Source organism: Mustela nivalis, assembly GCF_964662115.1.
Source record: "Mustela nivalis genome assembly, chromosome: 17".
NCBI lineage: Eukaryota > Metazoa > Chordata > Mammalia > Carnivora > Mustelidae > Mustela > Mustela nivalis.
The window spans coordinates 15,570,880-15,590,510 of NC_139036.1; the positions used below are offsets into that span (position 1 = coordinate 15,570,880).

General features: G+C 54.4%; 1 protein-coding gene across 10 annotated transcripts in view; it reads right to left on the reverse strand.

Moving 5' to 3' along the window:
• LOC309851552 (multidrug and toxin extrusion protein 2-like) overlaps window positions 1-18,144 on the reverse strand; it is a 65,643-nt gene extending 47,499 nt beyond the window's left edge. For 4 of the 10 annotated variants that reach the window (XM_082706926.1, XM_082706922.1, XM_082706927.1 and 1 more), the window contains exons 1-16: window positions 17,957-18,144; window positions 17,138-17,239; window positions 16,813-16,881; window positions 15,924-16,072; window positions 15,313-15,355; window positions 12,311-12,355; window positions 11,993-12,090; window positions 11,426-11,523; window positions 10,239-10,352; window positions 9,439-9,506; window positions 8,414-8,522; window positions 7,701-7,776; window positions 7,206-7,275; window positions 3,567-3,699; window positions 3,392-3,486; window positions 2,856-2,958 (exon numbers count right to left, since the gene is read on the reverse strand). In XM_082706926.1, the coding sequence (XP_082563052.1) occupies window positions 2,856-2,958; window positions 3,392-3,486; window positions 3,567-3,699; window positions 7,206-7,275; window positions 7,701-7,776; window positions 8,414-8,522; window positions 9,439-9,506; window positions 10,239-10,352; window positions 11,426-11,523; window positions 11,993-12,090; window positions 12,311-12,355; window positions 15,313-15,355; window positions 15,924-16,072; window positions 16,813-16,881; window positions 17,138-17,239; window positions 17,957-18,109 (1,525 nt within the window). In that variant the 5' untranslated portion in view covers window positions 18,110-18,144. Of the gene's footprint in view, window positions 1-257; window positions 1,799-2,855; window positions 2,959-3,391; window positions 3,487-3,566; window positions 3,700-7,205; window positions 7,276-7,700; window positions 7,777-8,413; window positions 8,523-9,438; window positions 9,507-10,238; window positions 10,353-11,425; window positions 11,524-11,992; window positions 12,091-12,310; window positions 12,356-15,312; window positions 15,356-15,923; window positions 16,073-16,812; window positions 16,882-17,137; window positions 17,240-17,956 lie in introns of those variants that run through there. The other 6 variants (XM_082706929.1, XM_082706928.1, XM_082706931.1 and 3 more) reach the window with 3 other exon arrangements.
• Window positions 18,145-19,631: the final 1,487 nt, after the last annotated feature.

Below are 19,631 nucleotides of genomic sequence, written 5' to 3' on the forward strand. Positions count from 1 at the left end.
ACCCAACTAATCCTTTTTTTGCCTTTATCAGAGGTGGTAATTATCAACTTTAAGTCCTGCTTCCTCAAATTCTTAGCCAAGATTTTCTCAGGCTTTACTTTTTAAGGGAGGGAGGGCTGTGGGGGAGGGGCTGAGGGAGCTTAAGAAAGAGATTCTCCAGCAGACACTTTGCAGAGCACAGATCCAACACGGGCCTGGATCTCACCACCCTGAAATCGTGACCCGGGCAGAAATTGAGAGCTGGACGCTCAACTGAATGCACCACCTAGGCACCCCTATGGCTTTTTATTTTTTAAAATACCTGTGTAGTAAATACGTTTTTTCCAGCTCTACCCTCGTATCCCCATTTGCTAATCTAAAACAAGCGTATCTAAAACCTCTACCCAGAACACTAATCCCATGAGGTTTTACACAAAAGTTGATCCCGCCTCCCATTCTGTCGACCAGAATTTGGGAAGCAGCCATATTAGAGGGTCTTCGGCCTGTAGAACATCTGCGGTGCTGGCCTGAGTTGTTTCCCAAACTTACTTGGGCAGGGAACCCTTTGCTCTGAACACTTCATAACCTTAGAACACATTTAAGGAAACGGCGACATTACTTTTCTGTGTTCGGTTCCCAGTCACTTCCTTGGCTTGCCAGCAGCTCACTAAGGTATGTGTATCCCCCAGACAAGGAGGATCTCCACCTTCTGGGAAGTGGGAGGCCTGGAGTGTCACCGGGTCCAACAACACGAGTTCACAGTGACTCTTGCAAACTGGGATTATGGTCTCTGCTTCCTTTTTGGTTTTTCTATTGGCTCTGATCAATAAATTCATTTTATTTGTGAGTGCGTTTACAGCTCCTGATTGGAAGGGTCTGTGTGTGGCCAGGGGAGGCCAGACCACCCTCCACTTCGGAGGCACACGGAGCCTGAAAACGTTCGGCAGTCCCAGGCCTCCAGGAGAAGTGTCCTAGAATTGGGGTCGGCACTGTCTTCCACCCGAGGCCACATGGCCTGGCCATCTGGGTCCGGCTGCTCCCATCTGTACCCCGTCCCTGCCCTAAGAGCAAGTGCTTCTCAAGGTCTGTGATCAGCGCGATGCTGATAGAACAGAGGGTCAGCGGAAAGGCAAAGGAGGGTCTGTGGACAGCCACCTGCCTTGTCTGGGTTTTCTGGCGCCCAGATCTGCCAGGGTGTGTGGGACAGAGATGCACGGGGTCCACTGGCCCCAGTCTCGGCATGCCACAAAAGCTTTGTGAACAGACCCGGGCACCAGAGTCTCCTAGAAAATAACGTACTTTTTAATTGGGTGACTGTGTTTCGTGATTGTGTTTTGATTGGAAATCTCCCAGTTGGAAGCCTTGTACATGACCGACTCCTAGCAGCAGCCCCAGCTCTCTCTCGGGTGGGTAGATGGCTTCATCAGGAGCAGACTGGAGAAAACTGTCACACGGCCACGGCTGGTTTTCGGAGCTGTGGTCCAAGCTGCCCCAACCCCCACACCAGATTGGTTGCTTTTGCAGGCAGATGTGGGCGGCAGGGGGTGGGGGTGGGGGGCAGCCGCTCTTGGCTCCCTTTTTGGCTCCAAGCCGCACAGCTAGTGTCTGGTGGTCAGGAACCTGATGACCAGGCCCACCATCAGCATGGCTGACACTGCCCCCAGGGCGGCCCCACGGCGGACGAGCAGCTGTTTCATCGACAGGGGGCTGGCTGGGGCCGACGGGGCTCGGGCTACTTCCGCGGTCCCGAAGAGGTCCACATGGCCCTCGGGCCTCGAATACATCACCAGAGTGATGCCCGGGGAGTTCCCCATAGCCACTGCAGAGGCAACAGGAGCCAACTCAATGGGACTGGGAAGCTGGGGGGCTGGGGGAGAGCAGCGGCCTTAGAACCAGGAGGCCTGACTGTGTGCATTACACTGGGTGTAATAAATCAGCCTCGGTGCCTTAACATAGAGGAATGGGCCTCATCTACTCCAGAGCAGGATCAGAGGAGGAAATGATGTGGTTAAGTGGGAAAACCTCTCGCCACGTGAGTTTGCCACATAGGGAAAGCTACTGCTAAAATCACATTAAAAGGGTTCCTATCCAAGCCCGGCCTCATGATCACGTGCTGAGCGTGACGTTCACATGTCTTCAGAGCGCACGTTGAATGCCTGGTTGGACCTGACCGTGGTCTCTTCGCCACACTCTAAGCTGCCCGAGTTCGGTCCACTGGCCCCCTACTGTGCTGCTGAACGCAGAGCCCAGGATGCCAGGAGATCACGGAGATAAGTGAGGCCTCTGGGCTGTGTACACGCACGCCCCACACTCCACGCCTGCCTGAGCTAGGAGGGCACCCGGGCCTCGAACCCAGGCCGCCTCTTCATCACAGAGACACTGGATATAAACCAGGGGTGCCCGCCTATCCGATGGGGCACAGAGAGATGGGCAGGGGAAGGTGCCCCCCGCTCCCTGCCCGCAAGCTGGTCCAGCCAGGCTAACCTGCCGAGACGAACTGCCATGGGCCTGGATATGACCTTCGGGGAGGAGAACATGCTCTAGGGTCTGACTGGCCCCTGCAATGATGATCTCACCTGTTCCAGTAGCGGGAACACGGGGAAGAGGCCTAAGCTTTCAGCCCTTCTTCCTCATCTGAGAACGCGGCCATAGTCATGACCACACGGGGCTGTGGATGTGAAGTAGCTCACACAGGGCCCCTTAATCCATCGATAGTAGCGTCTCCTCAGTATTTAGGAGGGGACATCCGTGCCAAGAGGGGGAACAGCGGGCTGGGCTTGCACAGTCCCCGCTTGGCCCGGGGTCCAGATGCAAGGCTGCCCAGAACCGTGTGCCCCCGGCAGGTGTGTGCCCCGCCAACCTGTTCCGCGCATTACCTGAAGACGTGACGGCTTTCGCAGGCCCGGGTTGGGGGGCCGTGGTGGCCATGGTCACCGTGCTGTCAGGGCTCTGCGGCAGCAGCCCCGCATGTTTCTGAGCCTACGAAAGCAAGAGCTCGCCTGGGTCGGCCTCCTGATCACCACTGGCCTTGCCAGCGCCCTTCCTTAACACACGGTAATCTCGGGGTGCCTGGGTGGCTCCGTTGGTTACGCGTCTGCCTTCGGCTGGGGCCACACGCTCAGGGACTTGTCTGGGTTCAGCCTTGTTTGACTGAGCTCTTTGTTTTTGTTCGGGTTTCCAGCAGCTCGGGCTGGCTAAGGAAGGGTTTCGGTGTGTGCACTTCTCCTTGTGGTTGGAGAGCTCCCTGGCACCGTCTGGGGTCCCCCCGCAGCGACGGGAGCGGATGTGGAGGCTGAGGCGGCCTCTCCGTGCCCCTATCCCACCAGATCGCTGCTCCCCCATGTGCCCTGAGCACTTTGGGGGAGCAGTCAGTCTGCACACTTGGCCAGGCCAGGGCCCACTGCTCGCTCACCTCCTCTGCTGCAAGCTTCCAGTCCATCCGGGCGGTGTAGACAGCAAAGGCAACAGCGCCCAGGAGGCCACAAACCAGCATGCCCAGCCAGAGGCCTGTGGGAGACAAGAAGCCATGGGGACAGAGCGTCCGAGGGCCCCCCAGCCCTGTTCTGACTTTCCCTGGCAGCACATACCCATGATTCTCATTCTGACTACAAAGGTCAGCACGATGCCCACGGGCAGACCGATGACATAGTACATGATGGCATTCACAATGGCTCCGAAGGCCTGCTTGCCGGTCCCTCTCAGGACTCCACCGTACACGCACTGGGAGGGGAGGTAGAGAGGGGCGGGAGACTGATGGCAGGTCTCCTGCCATGGGCTCCCTTCTAAGCCACTCCCGTCGCAAGGCCTGCTTTCAGCCAGCCCCGGGACAGTGCTCTTGTTCCCTCCTGTGGGGAGACCGAGTCGGGGCCAGTCACCCCCACCCATCTTCATCTGCACACCATGACCACCTCTCTAGAAAATCAAGGTAGGGCCGGTAACCAACCACCAGCCGGTCCAGGAAACAGGACCAATGTCATATAGAGTTGTGCTCATGGAGTTGTGCCAGGTGGCCTTCCCACTGCTGCTGTGGCAAATTCCAGTAAATCAGCAACGTGGAACAAGGCACAGGCACGGTTTCCCGGCTCTGGAGATTATGAGTCCGAAATGGGTCTTGCTGCGCTAAAGGCAGGGCAGGTTCCTCCTGGAGGCCGGAGGAGAGAATCCGTGTCCCTGCCCTTTGCAGCTTTGAGAGGCTTCCCTGCATTCCTTGACTCTTGGCCCGCAGACAGCGGTGACACCACCACATTTGTCTGGCTTACGTCTTCCTTCTGCCTCTGGGCCTCCCTCTCTCACTTATGAGAACCCTCGTGATTACGCTCTGGATAATCCGAGACCATCTGCCCCAGCTCTAGATCCTTCTTCACGAGATCCCGTCTGCAAAGTCCCTCCTGCCACCTGACCTTCACGGGCCTGGGGATTTGGATGTGGAGAGGTATCTTTGGGGTGGGGGGCCTGATTCTGGAAACCACACGGGGCGAGCAAATGTGTCCCCTGTTATAGAAACTCCTCTGGGGAAATACTAGCTCAGCTTTATCTTTCTAGGCTCGTCCTCCCAGCCTGATCCCCGACCTAGTGCACGAAGGACTACAGCACGGTTCATGTTCCGTCTGATGTGTCTGAAGCACAGACACTTGGTTCTTTTTCTTTCCCGTAAGTGTAAAGGATGTGCCAGTTTCTGTGGTTTGTTTGGTACACTTTGAGCAAAGAGGCAATGTGTGCAGGAGGCGAGACGGTACCTCTTGAACTTGGAAATAAGGCCTTTGGGTTACTCATGTTTTATCTATTGTGACATAGAGGGCATTTGGGGGTTAGAAAAAGACTCCTCCCAAATGATGAATGATGTGGTCTACACAAGTATTTCTCAGTGTTGGGCTCTAGGGGACATTTGGCAATGTCTGGAGATGGTGTGGGATGGTGGGGAGGGGTGTGTGACTGGAACCTACTGGGTTGAGACCAGGGATGCTGCTAAAGGAGGTTTACAACAAGGAATTATCCATCTGAAATGTTATAGTGCCAAGCCTGCGAAGCCCTTTAGAGCATTTTGAATTACATGGATAGTCTCCAGTGCCCAGCACATAAGACGGGCCAGGGCCCGCTGCCACTACCTCCTGTCCCCTCCTCTCCAGTGCCAAGGAAGCTAAGCCTAAAATTGAAGGGAGAAAAAACAAACCCAGAAAACCAAACTGAGTTGCGAGATAGCTGCAGGTTTTAGAGGAGATGGAAGTCACAGAAGCCCCCCAGTAAATTCCCAAATAAAACAACAGGCCATGGGAAAAGGTCACACATGTGACATTCTCCGGGATGGGTCTGTGCCAGAACACACGACAATTAAATTAGAGACACCGACAAAGAAAGAAATCTGGGAAGACCCCCAATACTGGAAGGTAACACACACTTCTGTGGTTCTTTTTTTTTTTTTTGGAAGTTAATACGTTTCTAAACCTGTGGGTCAAAGAGTAAAGAACAGGAGAAATTGTAAGATAGCTGGAATGCAAAGTAAAACAACATAGCCAATGAATTAGATGCCACTAATGCAGTGCTTAGAGATGTGTAACTTTAAATGCCTAGATCCAAGAAGAAGGAAGGCCTCATACTGAGAGCCTATAAAATTAACAAGTCAGGAAATTACAGATGCTGGTGAGGATGCGGAGAAAGGGGAACCCTCCTACACTGTTGGTGGGAATGCAAGCTGGTGCAGCCACTCTGGAAAACAGCATGGAGGTTCCTCAAAAAGTTGAAAATAGAGCTACCCTATGACCCAGCAAGGGCACTACTGGGTATTTACCCTAAAGATACAAATGTAGTGATCTGAAGGGGCATGTGCACCCATATGTTTACAGCAGCAATGTCCACAGTAGCCAAACTATGGAAAGAACCTAGATGTCCATCAACAGGTGAATGGATAAAGAAGATGTGGTATGTATGTGTGTGTGTGTGTGTGTGTATAATGAAATACTATGCAGCCATCAAAAGAAATGAAATCTTGCCATTTGAGATGACGTGGATGGAACTAGACGGTATTATGCTTAGCAAAACAAGTCAATCAGAGAACGACAACTATCATATGATCTCCCTGATATGAGGAAGTTGAGATGCAACGTGGGGGGTTTGGGGGGTCGGAAAAGAATAAATGAAACAATTTGGGATCGGGAGGAGACAAACCGTAAGAGACTCTTAATCTCACAAAACAAACTGAGGGTTGCTGGGGGGAGGGGTTTTGGGAGAAGGGGGTGGGATTATGGACATTGGGGAGGGTATGTGCTTTGGTGAGTGCTGTGAAGTGTGTAAACCTGGTGATTCACAGACCTGTACCCCTGGGGATAAAAATATATGTTTATAAAAAATAAAAAATTTAAAAAAAAATCAATTAATGTGATTCTATCATATTGACAAAATAAGGGACAAAAGTCACTTGATTATCTCCATAGACACAGGAAGGGCATTCTAGAAAATCCCAACACCATTCATGAGAAAATGTTTTATCAGACTAGATCTTCCTCAGCCTGATGAAGGGCATTTATAAAAATCCTACAGATAACATTTCAAGCTGAAAGATTGAACCCTTTTGCCCTAACGTTTGGAGCAAGGCATAGAGAGGCTCTGTGTGTATCCCTCATACTGGAGTCAAGTTCCAGCCACGTGGAAAGGGGGAAAAAACTCTTGATTCCCAGAAGATCTGATTCTATACAAGTATCTTAAAGGAATCCACACACACAGACTACTCAAATGAGTAACAAAGCCACAGGCTAAAAGAACTCAAGATGTGAGGTAGAAGATACAGGGTTCCAAATTCTGCTTCTAAAAGGAGACATTAGTGTTTTCTTTTTTTTTTTTTCAAATGTGATGCTCTTAAAAATTCATGTCATTCTGATCTGCACTAAATGGGACCCGTCTTGTAGCACTCAGAGATGCAGAAAACTCAGGTCCCTCAGTACTCTGGGATGACTCCCTCCCTCTCAGGTCCCTTTGCTCCAGAACAGGGTGGTGCAATCTTTCTCGCTAATCTCCATTGTGTTTTGACTTGATGGAAGACTGAAGGGAAGAGTCGTCATTGTTTTGAATAACAATAGAATTAATCCAAGCCAAGGTTTTGGGCATTTACTATATACAGTTAGCCCTTTACCTGTTTCAGTGAGTTAATCCTGGCATCCCATGGAGGCCTCAGGGAGCGCCCATGAACTTGGACTTGGACTGGGGGGTCGGCTTCCCACCAGGGCAGTACTTACACAGACGGCCTCAAACAGCTGAAAGACGATATAGACCGGCAGGACCTTGTTCACCAGTGCGATGACTTCTCTGCAGAAGACACAGGGGAGAACATTCGTGAGGAGATCTAGGGCATGACCATGTTCTTATCTCCCCTCTGTTCCACCACCTCCTGAAAAGGATCGGGAGAGAAGAAATGGCCCCAGATGAACCTGACATTCCTGGTGCTGAGTTTCTGCACATGTGTCTGTGTTCTTAAACTCCAGAAGAGCAATCCCTCCCACTTTCCTACCGCCCTCTGGTCAGCATCGTGTCCAAGTAGGTGACAGACGCCGAGGTCTGGGGACAGAAGCAGAGCCAGCTGCTAACTAGCTTCCTCCCAGTGAGAGCAAAGTCTGGTCTAGTCCCGCTTCCTCTGGACCCAGTGCCAAGCCAGTTGGCCGTGCGACCCTGAGGGCCAGCTGCCAGCCACTCTGGCATTTCCCAGAAGTGAGTGAAGAGAACTGATTACCTACTCATCATTTGTAAAAATATGCCCCAGTTTGTTTTTCAGGAGGCTCAGCAGTACGGCCACAACCAGCGAGGTCCCAACTGGAAGAGACAAAAGGAAGTACATTTGTCCCCGAGCACCCCACCCTACCCCCACCCCAAGCACCCCACCCCACCCCAACCCCAATCGCCGGAGGAGACCAGCTGAGGACCCCTCAAGGCAGGACAAGGGAGGGACTGTCCTTCCTCTTCTGGTTCTCCAAGTGGGCTTTCTGGACCAGCGGCTTCCGCATCCCCTGGTAACTTGTTCACAATGTGGGTTCTTGGGCCCCCCTTCCTGGGTCAGAAACTGTGGGGGAAAGCCCAGTGGTGTGTGGACTGACACAGCCGTCAGGCCGATTCTAATGCAGCCGAAAATCTGAGAACCGCCACTCTCCACAAAAGCCAGAAGGAGGACAGATTGGCTCAGCCCGGGGCGGGGGTGGGGGGGTGGGCAGGCCCCCAAGCTCCTGGGGGTGCTGGGAGAGCAAATTTGCAAAAGGGCCCAGGACAGCTGGAGGGAGAAGCCTGGGGAGGAAGGGACTTCACATGGTCACACACTAAGGTAAGGGCTGGAAAGGTTGTGTCAACTCAGCCCCGGAGGGGTTCTCTGGGGGCCCAGTGGGGCTGGTTTCTCCCTTGCTCCAGGGCTCCAACTTTCCAAGACCCTTCCCCGCTACCACCAGAGGACTCTACCCACCTGTGCAAAGCATGCCGGAGATGGCTGACCGCTTAGCTTGGGCAGTGTCCGCGGCTCCCAGGGCCATCCCCACCCGGACACAGACCGCGTTGCTGAGCCCCAGGGGAATCTGGGATCACAGGTAACAAGGGGCGGTCAGTGGAGCCAACCTGAACGGGATGGGTGGGTCCTGAGCCAGGGAGAGGCCAGGGCTGGGGTGGAGCGCCCCTCCCACCCTCCAATCCAGGCCAAGAGGGAGAAGAGAAAGAAGACAGGACGGGTCCCTGGGAGGCGGCATGAGTAGAGAGGGCTGTCTGGCTGAGGTGGGGAGAGGGGCTGGGGATGCCCTGAGCCAGCCAGCCGTCCCCACCCTCTCCAGAAGATGTCACAAGGCGACTCGTGAGTAAACACATTTTTCAGAGGCAGCTGTGGTCTTAGGTATGCCAGAAAAACCAAGTTTTGTGGAAACCATTTGTAAAATAAAGCCCCTTATACATGAGTGCTGTAAGTGTAGAGACTTTTGTGAGTCATTTCCTTAAGCCCAGGGTCACAGACTGCCTGTCCCCAGGAGGCTGGCAGATACACACCTGAGTGACAAGGGACAACTCACGTCACTGTGGGAGAGCTATGGGGACTGTGGTGGGGAACAGGGAGGTCCCCTGCCCCTGCCACCAGGACAACGAGGGAATGCCATCACCCAGCTCTCGCTGACTGGGGAATGCCGGGAGTGTGGGCCCACCGCTAAATGAAATGTTCCATTTTTCAAGAGAATGCAAAAATTTTACCATGTGAAATTTCCCCCATTGTTAAATGGTGATGATTTAAAAAAATTCTAACACCACACTTTTAGTTCAGTATTACCACCTGTGGAGCAGCTGGCCCAGCAGGTTCCAGACCTGAATGGGCACAGAGGGTCCAGGAGGGTCCCTCAGGACAGAGATGGCCCTTAGGGTGACGGCCCGCCCCTCTTTTGTGACACCCCAGGCCATCAAGGGGGCCAGGCCAGCATGGAGGGTGTGGCGAAGGTACCCCCAGAAGAGACTCACCATGTAGACTACGGTGGCCAACTCGTAGAGTATGGCTTGGCCAGAGAGGTCCAGCACGCTGATCAGGCCTGCGGGGGGGAGTGAGGGGGAACGGGGGTGGGGGGCACACAGTCAGCACCCAGTCCTGGGGACCTCTAGAAGATCAGGATTTGGACACTGACGGCCAAATGATTTCCAAGGGCTGATTTGCAATGGAAGATGTTCCTTCCTGGCCTTCAACCTTCCAGGAAAATCCCAGTGGAATTTTCTGGAGGCTGTTGCCTGTATGGTTTGACTTTCCAGTCCTTGTTGTACCTCAGCATGGCGAGTAAGAGAAAGAGACCTGGGCCAAGGTCAGGAGAGCCGAGCTTGGGTCCCAGCCCTGCCACTGTGCAGCTCTGTGCGACTCTGGACAGTTTCTTGTTCTTGGAACTCAGTTTACCTGTCTAAATGGGGGGCAAGGACTAGCCCAGAAGGTCTCCCTGGGCCATTCTTGCACGGGCCTGATGCTCAGGGTGTATGGATGCCGCCCTGGGTGTTCTGATGAGAACACACAGGTCACACCCCAGCTGGTTCAGTCCCTTGCTTCCTCAGAGACTCAACCACCTAGCCCCAGGCACCTGCTGGGTTCTAGGCCTTTTGCTGGGTGGTGCTGGGGTCCTGACATGAAAGGCTAAGGCCTGCCTTGAGGGAGCTCACGACCTCATAGGGGAGATGAGAGAGCCACAGGCCCAGCCTGGGCCAGGCTGCTGAACTGCCCGCTTGTGGAGGAGGTTTTGGAGATGCGCACACGGTTCTCTGAGCCATGCTCGTCCACTTACCCATGAGGAAGCTCCCGATCTCGTAGGCCCACCACTCGATGCACACCATGAGCATGCTGGGAATCGCCAGAGAGAAGAAGGGGCCCCAGTCCTGCAGACACTGGCTGGACCAGCCTAGGAACAGAAGCCCCCATTAGGGGGCGGGCCGGGAGCCAAGGCGCATGCCCGCTCACTGCAGCCCCCCCCCCCCCGCCCCCGCCCGGCCACCACCGCAGGCCTCCGGCTCTCTGGCTTCGCCCACTCCTGGCTTAGCTCAGCAGGTGTAGGCACTTCGCATTCTGCATGGGGTGTGCCAGCCGGTCACCCTGTGGTGCGGGAGGACGATGCAGGGCGGGGCACCTGCTCACACAAGGGGCACCACGGGGAGGCTTGGGATGGGAGCCTCGGTCACCGTGACAGTCCCCACTCTGCCTGCTACACCACGGCGGGATCTTGGGCAACTACCCTGCCCTTTCGGGGCTCCATTTCCTCATCTGAAAATCTGAGTTGTCTTTGCCCTGCCTCTCCGGAAGGGTTTTTGGGAGGATGGCATGAGGTCAAGGTTGCCGAAAGGATTCTCAGGGCAGATAGGGCTGTGTAGACATGGACAGTGAGGTGGGGAGGGGGGTGCATCCCAGACTCCCTGCCCGGTGACTGAGGCCCCAGCCACAGAGCTGGTCTTGAAATGCCTGGAAGAGGACCCTATGGTCTGCAGAGTTAGGTTTCAGGAGGCAGGAAAGCTCAGAGAGCCACAGGTTCGAGTCCGGCCCCACCATGTGTTGTCTCTGGCATTTTGGGCAAATCATTTAAACTCACTCTGTTTCCTCTGTGTAAATAAAATGGGGATAATAAGGTGTCATGAAGTTTAACTGGGGTCAGAAATGTCGGGTGCTGGGCCCGCTGCTGACACCTAGGATTTCCCCTGTGTCCTCACCCTGACATCAGGGAGCAGGCCAGAAAGCACCCTGGGGCTGTCCCAAGCAGGGCTCTGTACCATGTCACATTTGATGGGGCGGGGTCCTGAGGGGTAGAGCAAAAGGGAAGGAGGCCCTGAGGGGAAATGGAGGCAAGCCCGAAGATAGGGTCCCTCCAACGGGGCTCTAACCGGGTCTTCTGTCCCCCTGCCAAATGCACACCCTGGACCCATGCCAGGGTCCTGCCTGCTGCTTGTCTGCTCAGCTCCCCAAAGGCAGGGCAGCCCCCTGCACCTGCCCATGTCTCCAGGTGCAGCTTCTTCAGCACAATGTAGAGAAAGAGGAAGATGGTCTGCACGAAGAAGGAGAGAGTGCTGGCGAAAGCAGAGCCCCTGGGAAAGGAGAGAGAGCAGGGCTAGGGCTAATGTCCGACTCTGGTCCTAGGGGTTGGGGCTCCCCTGCTGAAGACAGCATGGAGGGGAAGGGGGCCCAGGCATGGCTCAGCTAGCACCCCCATCCCGGGATCGGCCACACGACCCTCTAGTGCCGTAGGCACCATGATGACAGAGTCCCTGGAGTCACCGTGCCAAGTCCCCACTCTCGGCCTTTCCTGGTGGGCTGGGGCATGGATGAAGAGGGCTCCTCTCCCCCTCTCCTTGGTGGAGAGTCCCCCAGAATCTGAGGGACCAGTAGGACCCCCAATTCCTCACTTGGGGACACCCCACTTCTGGATGACTGAGGCAGCCCCTATGGTTCTGGTGAGGTGAGGATGGTGACCGATCCGCCCCACTCAGGGGTGGGGTGCCTGGGGAACAGTGGTCCCTGATGGGGCCCCTGAAGCCCCCCAGTACTGGAGCTCACCTGACCCCCAGTCTCAGCATGGAAACCAGGATGTAGTTGGCCAAGCCATTGATGCAGTTGCCCACAATGCCACTGAAGACTTGGGGCCAGACGATTCCCTGAAATAAATGAAGGGGGTGGGGGGCAGGGGCGAGGGGTGTGGCCCTGCCCAGGCTTATCCCGGGGTTGGAAAGAGGCCAAGAGGCGGGGACCATGCAGCTCCTTGCTAGGCCTTGATCAGTCTCAGAGATCGTGTAGAAAAGCCCCAGGCACCCCTTCCCACTGGAATGGGGCAGTGTGCTGGGACCAGGGGTTGCCCCTCTAGCCAGAGAACTGTACCTGATTTTGCAAATATTTTGCCAGCAGGACATAAAGGAAAAATGCCTGTGTAAAATAAAAACAAAACAAAACAAAAAACCAGACACACAGATAAACAATGACTATATCAAAGCACGAGATGACCATCAATAGGAATTTCTTTGATACCTGAATATGGTGCTCTTACTTCACCAAAGTGTGCCTGGGGCCCCCTGGGGTGGGCTGAAGCCCGCTGAGCCATCTTGGGTGCTCTGGCCCTGCCTAGGAGGATAGAGGCCCCCTCGGGGCTCCTGCTTGGTTGTAGGGAGGGACAGATAGGGAGGGAGGGTTGGCTCCAACAGAGAGCACAGCTCCGCAGGCTTGTTTAAGAGGCTGAGCACCTGGCAGAGAGCTCCTGGCTGCTGACCCTGACCATCCATCAGCTCAGGTAGGCCACCCAGGGGCCGGTGCACAGAAACACCCAGCAGAGCCCTGATCCACAGACTGTGACCACCCTTGAGCCTGGCTCCGGCTGCTGAAAACAATAATCTGGGGGGAGTGGTCTTGGGCTGGTAGGGAGTGAGAGGGGGGCTGAGCAGGGTGGCCGTCAGTAGTTCCGGTTGAGTAGGCTCAAGTCCCCACAGGGTGGCAGGAGGACAGAGAGGGCATGTGTGCTGGGGGCTCTGTCCCTGCCCCTCTTCTGTCCTCTGTCAAAGCCTGGCCCTGGGCCTGTGCCCTCCTGCCCTACCCCTTCCCTTAGGCCTCTGGTTCACTTCAGTATAGCCCAGTGCTTAAGAGCAAGGAGCCGGAGCTAGATTGCCTGCGTTCAAGTGCTGGCTTTGCTTTCTCATGAGCTGTGTGATCTTAAGCAAGTTGCTTAACCTCTCTGGGCCTCAGTTTCTTCATCTACGATGGGCATAATCATCTCTGTGAATACTGCATATTCATCTCTACATATATATGTGAAGTTAATAATAACGTCAGATGCTCACAAAACAGTATATGGCACATTTAAGCATGCCAAGTGTTAGGTAAGCATTATGTAAATGATACTTGGCACTTTTATTATTGCTTTACTGGTCAATTTTACAGTAACATTTTATGGGAGGGACTTGCTTTATTCGATAAAGGAGTTGCTACAGTGATAACGTTATAGGTTGTTTTCCCCTGGCCCAGCCCTGCTGGCCCTGTCTGGCAAGATGCCAAAGAAGTGCTGTGGTTCCAAGGACGCCATCCCTGACCCACCATCTCCTGCCAGTCATGTGTCTCACTAAGCCTCAACAAATCAAAGAGGGTAGCAGTGGATTCCTGAGCAGACATACCGACCACTGGGGTCGGCCAGAAATCTCAGAAACTGACTTGACTAGATGCCCTGCTTAGCTGGTATTTAATAAATTAATAGAGAAAGGAGAGAATAAGCAATCATGAGTTCTAGTTAAAGTTTATTAGCTAGAGTAGAGCCTTAAGGATAAGAATAAAAATCATAGGAAGGCTCAAAGACCACACAGAGGCAAATGTTTATATAATCTTGCAATGACAGGGGAGTAAGTGTTTTTAAACTCATCAAAGACCCCATAAAAAAGAAGGTTATGGATCTGTTATGTATACATTAGAAATTCTTTAGTCCAAAAATACTAAAAAATTAAAAGGCGAGTGACAAGCTTAAAAAATGAAAAAAGTGTGTGCCATATAGGACAAAGGGTTATTAGTTAACAAGAGTTATAATAAGTAGAAAAAGTTTGACCCAGGGGCTCCTGGGTAGCTCGGTCCATTAAGCATTGCACTCCTGTTTCTGCTCAGATCATGATCTCAGGGTCGTGAGATCAAAGCCTGCGTCGGGCTCTGTGCTCTGCAGGGGTGGGGGATGGTCTGCTTGAGATTCCCTCTCTCCCTCTGCCCCTTCCTTCCTCCCTTTCCCTCTCTAAAATAAATAAATAAATCTTAAAAAATAAAAAGATGAATCCACTAAAATAAGCAAAGGGAGCGGACCGTTCACAGAAGAACAAAATGATCAATAAAGACATAAAAAAAAGGTTCATTAGCAATTAAACGCCTGTGACAACTATTTCGGATCAGAAAAAAAAAATGTTAGTAACAATACTCTGCACTCATGAAGTGTTGCTAGGCGGGGAGAATGGGTACTGACTAGCCGTTGCCAAAGCAACTCCAGTTTCCATAAAGCACCTGAAGGAAATCGTTACAGGTGTTCAGGAAGATTTTTCTTTTCTTTCTTTCTTTCTTTTTCTTTTTTTTAAGGTTTTATTTATTTATTTGACAGATGGAGATCACAAGTAGGCAGAGAGGCAGACAGAGAGAGAGAGGGAGAAGCAGGCTTCCTGCTGAGCAGAGAGCCCGAAGCCAGGCTCGATCCCAGGACTCTGGGATCATGACCTGAGCCGAAGGCAGAGGCTTAACCCACTGAATCACCCAGGCACCCCCAGGAAGATTTTTCTGTAAGAGTGTTTATCACACTCTTCTTTCTGATAGTGAGTACTGGAAACAACCAAAATGCCTACCAGAAAGGGACTGGTCAACACATTGTGGCACTGGAGGGGGCTTCATAGCCTTCGAAATGGATGCGGAAGGCTATTTATAATCATATCCAGAGACTAACAATGTATTGGAAAGGGGAAAAGCAGGTTACAATACAAGATACACACACGGACCCTCTTTCCAACCAGGCATGTGTCCAGCAAACAGAAATAACCCCGGAAAGAGAGATTACCCTATATTCTCTCTGGGAGGCAGGACCAGAGGTGATTTAAAATGTTTCATTTCCACGCCTCCCACGATTTCTCCAATGAAAGGTCTTCTAATCAGAAAACATGCTACTTCTTAAATGAGCAATCTTAAATGGACTGGCAGGAGACCTAGATTCCCCTCTTGCCTTCTGCTGGCCTCAGTGGCCGCGGGCTCACGGGCCTTCCCAGCATACAGCATGGAAAAGCATGGATGAGCAGGGAAAAGCATGATCGAGCAAATGGCCAGAATCTAAGGGAGTGGAAGTCCACCCTCCTCCAGGCTCGCTAGCCAGAGGCACTTACCGGAAGTGCTGGAATGAAGATCAGAACGTACTCCTGGGTTAGTCTGCAAGAGAGCCAGAAGGTCCAGAGCTGTCCAGGCTGTACCCTCCGCAACAGGGGCGGGGACTGGGAGGCTGCCTGAGAAGCACTCTGGGCACCCCAGGTTTGAGGAGAACCTTTGCCTCTACTTCACAGGGTGCCACTACTATGTTCTAGGAAGGTTCCAGGAGTGGGTGGGAGGGCCCAAGGTCCTAAAGCTTGGGGAACTTCAATTGGAAGTCACATGCGGTATATAAGAGGGGGTGGGGAGAAGCAGAGAGCTCATCCATCTAGAAGCAAATGAAATGCACGTCCTACAAAACAAACAAGGTATTCCCAAATGGGGGCACAAATGCAAATCCCTTCTCTTTTCTCCTTTCCTCCCAAATTATAACTGGCCTCGTGTCTGCTCCCTGCTGGCCGCAGCTGGAACAGCATGCCAGGAAGGGAGAGATGAGAACTTGGGGATCCTGGAACCTCCCCCTACAAGGGGCACCTGTGACTGCTAGAGACCCAGAGAAGCACAGGGTGGGGGTGGGGGTGTGCTAAGGAGTGGTCCTTTTTAGGGAGTCCTGGCAGATGCCAAGCCATACCTGGACACGGCCGGGTCCTGCCGGAAGAGCAGCAGGATCTGCTGGGTGTTGAGGAAGAGGGCCCAGCAGGGGAAGCAGCAGAGAAGGAGAACCAGGGTCCCCCTTTGCAGAATGACCCCCACATGCTTCTTGTTGGGGCTGCCGAAGCTCTGCAAAACAGCTCAGTCCTGGGTCAGGCTGCCCACACTTTCTGTACCTGCCCTCTGGCCCCTGGGGGGAGCCCAGCCAGGGCGTCAACCTCCTAGTGGTGCTAGTGCTGTGGGGATGGACCCGGGACATCGTCGGCAGCCAGCCAGGCCTGGGGAGCGGGCCTCTGGCACCCCCTGATTACAGCCTGGAGAGGGCCCCTCTGGGCTCAGCCTGCTCGCAGAATTACAACAGCGGTATTTACCGAGCACTAGCTCCATGCCAGGCCCTGTGGCCAGCCTCTGTCTACCCTTGTCCCCAGGTCTTCAAAAGCCCCTACCAAGGAGGGCCTCATTCTCCCAACTACAGCTGGAGCAAGGGAAGCTCCGAGAACATCTGTCAAGTCTCCATGCTGCTAAGTGGCAGCCAGGACCAAGCCCAGGTCGCCAGGTCCACTGTGAGTCCAGACCCCCCTCCCCAGGACAGCTGAGCCCCCCAGGGCTGTGGGCCCCCAAGGGCTGGAGGGTTCCCACAGGTGCATTCTCGGCATTTGACAGCTGAGGTCAGGGAACGGCCTCCACCCCGTTCCCTCCATGGCTCTTAGGCTCTTTCTGATGGGTGGAGTCCCTGATAGCATTGGGGTCCTTGCAGGCAGGTCGGGAGCAGCTGTCCCCGGGGCCTGTTTGATGGACTCCCAGAGCCAGGCATCACTGAAGGGCCTTCAGTGGGCGCCCTCCTGCCCGGCTCCCGGAGGCCCACCTACCTGGGACATCAAGGTGTCACATGCTGAGGACAAGCCCAATCCTATGGAAACTCCACAGACATTGACAAACTGGAACCATGCATGGGAGAGAACACAGGGCTGGTCAGGGGCTGGGGGCCGAAGGAGGGGAACCCAGGGGCTACCCGGTGTCTGGGGGCTGAGCCAGAGACCCCCTTCCTGCCCAGGCCCTGCCTGCACCTGCTGTGTGACACAGGCCCAGCCCCCCTCCTCCCCAGGCCCAGCTGTGAATGCAGCCATCAGCCCTCCTGCTATGTCTCGGGTGGGGGGAGGATAGGGCACCCCCACATGGCCTGGCTATACTCACGGCCACCGAGAGGGTCACTGATGCCAGCTCCAGCTTGCCCAGGTGCCCGCAAAACACTGAACTCACAACATGGATCATGAAGGTCAGCACCTGGAACAAAAACTGGGGGACAACGGCCAGGGTCAAGGGCCCTGCACTGCCCAGCCCCACACTGAAGGGGGCTCTCACCGGAGACCCACCGAAAAACACGGCCGCCGGCCCGGAGCGCAGAGAGCTGAACCCAAACATCTCCTAATCCCATGGTGTTGTTCATAATCATTGGTCAGTCCTTATACTGGGCTGAGTAACGGCTGTGTCCAGGTGGTGGGATTAGAGAGAAGTGTCCTTATAACTTTCCATTTCGTCTGGAACTTTCGTAGGGAGAGTGTACTGATTAGTCTTTATGGCGAGAAGAAAATAAAGTATCTAAAACAATTTTCCCATTGGAAATAGAATGGGCAGGTGACCCCTGCTTCCCCCTGCAAACGGCAAGGCGGGGCCTGCAGACCCTTGCATGAATGGGTCTCACTGGTCATCCCAGGGATTTGACCCGGCCTTCCCATTTGTTTCTGGAGGAGGACATGCCTGCCCCTTCGGAGTCGGGGCTGCTGGCTGCTGAGCGAGGTCAGGCCCACGACCACCCCAGGCACTGTCTGAGGACAGCTGTTCTGCTGTCTGTCACCTGCTCTGGGCGGTGGCCCCTGCTACAGCCTGTACGTGGTCAGCGTGGGCAGTTTCTGGGGAGGGGTGTGAGCAGCTTCTGGCACAGCCCGCATCACATCTGGACAGCAGCCGCCCCCTAGCCTTACCACCTACCCGCCCCCAACTTCACCCTCTTACCAGGGGTCCGGAAAGGACGAAGAGCGTCCACACCTCAGCCCCAAAGCCAATGGGGACCAGCCTGCGGAGGGCAGGGCAACAGCCCCCTCGGTCTTGGGGGGCTGTGTCTTGAACTCTGTCCATTCCGAGACCAGGCTGCTGTCCGTCCTGCATGCCTGGGCACTCTCCTCAGCCAGCCTTGTCCAGCCAAGCCCATGTTACCTTGTGTCCTGGCTAATGAGTAAGGGACAGGAGGAGGGGCCCCTGCAGCAACCTATGGAACGGGTCCTGTCTCCTGGCACCGTGGTCCGGTTGCCCAGCCCACTGGCTCTGTCACCAGGGGAGGACGACATGGAGCCCTGGGCACCTGGGATCACCCAGGCTGATGCTTGTGGGAGGCTTGGTTCTGCTGTCCCCAGGTGGTCAGCTGCAAAGCCCCAGGAGGAGATTTGGGGCATTATGGGGGTGTGCTGGTTCTGGGGGTGAGCGTGGGATGGCCTGGCTAAGGCACTGGGCATCTTATACTCTGGCATGACTGTGCCCTCAATGACTCCTGCTTCATAGATGGAGCAATGAAGACCGCCCACCCATACCCACACCTGCAGGGAGGGAGATGCCAGCAGGACCCCAGGACACAGCCCCTGTGGAAGCCAGACAGAGAGAGGAGGAGAGGGAAGAGAGAAGGGTCAGGATGCAATCGAACAAGGTTTTGGAGCACACGCTGCTCCCCCCCTCCCCACGCACACGCAGACCCTTGCTTCACTCAGACTCCCAAATGCTTGGCCATTCTGTGCACCCCAGTGACCTGGGCAATAGCTCTTCCTGCCCCCATTCTGTCGAACGCCTAGTGCGAATTTCTATAACCCCCACATGACACAGCAAAACTAGCTGCCACTGACAAAGAAGAGCAAGGAGACATTTTATTAATGTTGCAGAGATTAGCGTGTGACCGAAACAAGGCAGGGCCATGGGCTGTGTGGCTTGGGGCTACAATATGATATGGCTCCTGTGATGCCTTCTCCAGATCTTCTCTCCTTTCTGGGCTGGTTTGGCTTTGACTCTCGAAAGGGTGACCAAAACCTTTTCCTTCATTCCTGGGCACCTGGGCCTCAGGGGTGGGGGTGGGGAGGTCTTTGTTAGGTGACATCTGCTGTCCCCAGACCGGGGTATCCTGCCAGTCTAGGCCCTCTCCCACACTCCTGTGTCTGTGAAGTGACTTGGTCCTCAAAACCATTCCCACAACCATTCCCACGAACGTTTCCCAGGATTCTTACATAAGCCAATAATGCCTACATTTCCCTCTGGATAAAGCTCTTCTTTCCCACACTGCTTTCAGGCCCCAGTGTGTCTGGGGTCCAGGCCTAGGGTGTTAGGAACAGGGACTAGGACCCAGGGGCCATGTGGGTGCTGCCTCAGGCACAGGGGCGCAGTGGGAACTGCCTTCTCCAGGTGGGGCATTTCAGGATCTAGAATCTTCCAAATGCTCCTGGATGACCGAGGTTGTCAAGATTTCCAGAGCGTGGTCTGGCAGGCTGCAGACCCAGCCTCCGCGCCTGGTGTTCTAGGACTCTAGCTGAGGCAACCAAAGTGGAGTCGAGCAGTATCTCAGAGGCCCTGGCACCCTCCTTCAGGGAAGTAAAAGCTCGGGGGTGGGGGTGTCGGCCCCCCTCTCCAAGCTGCCCAGCGATAATATGAG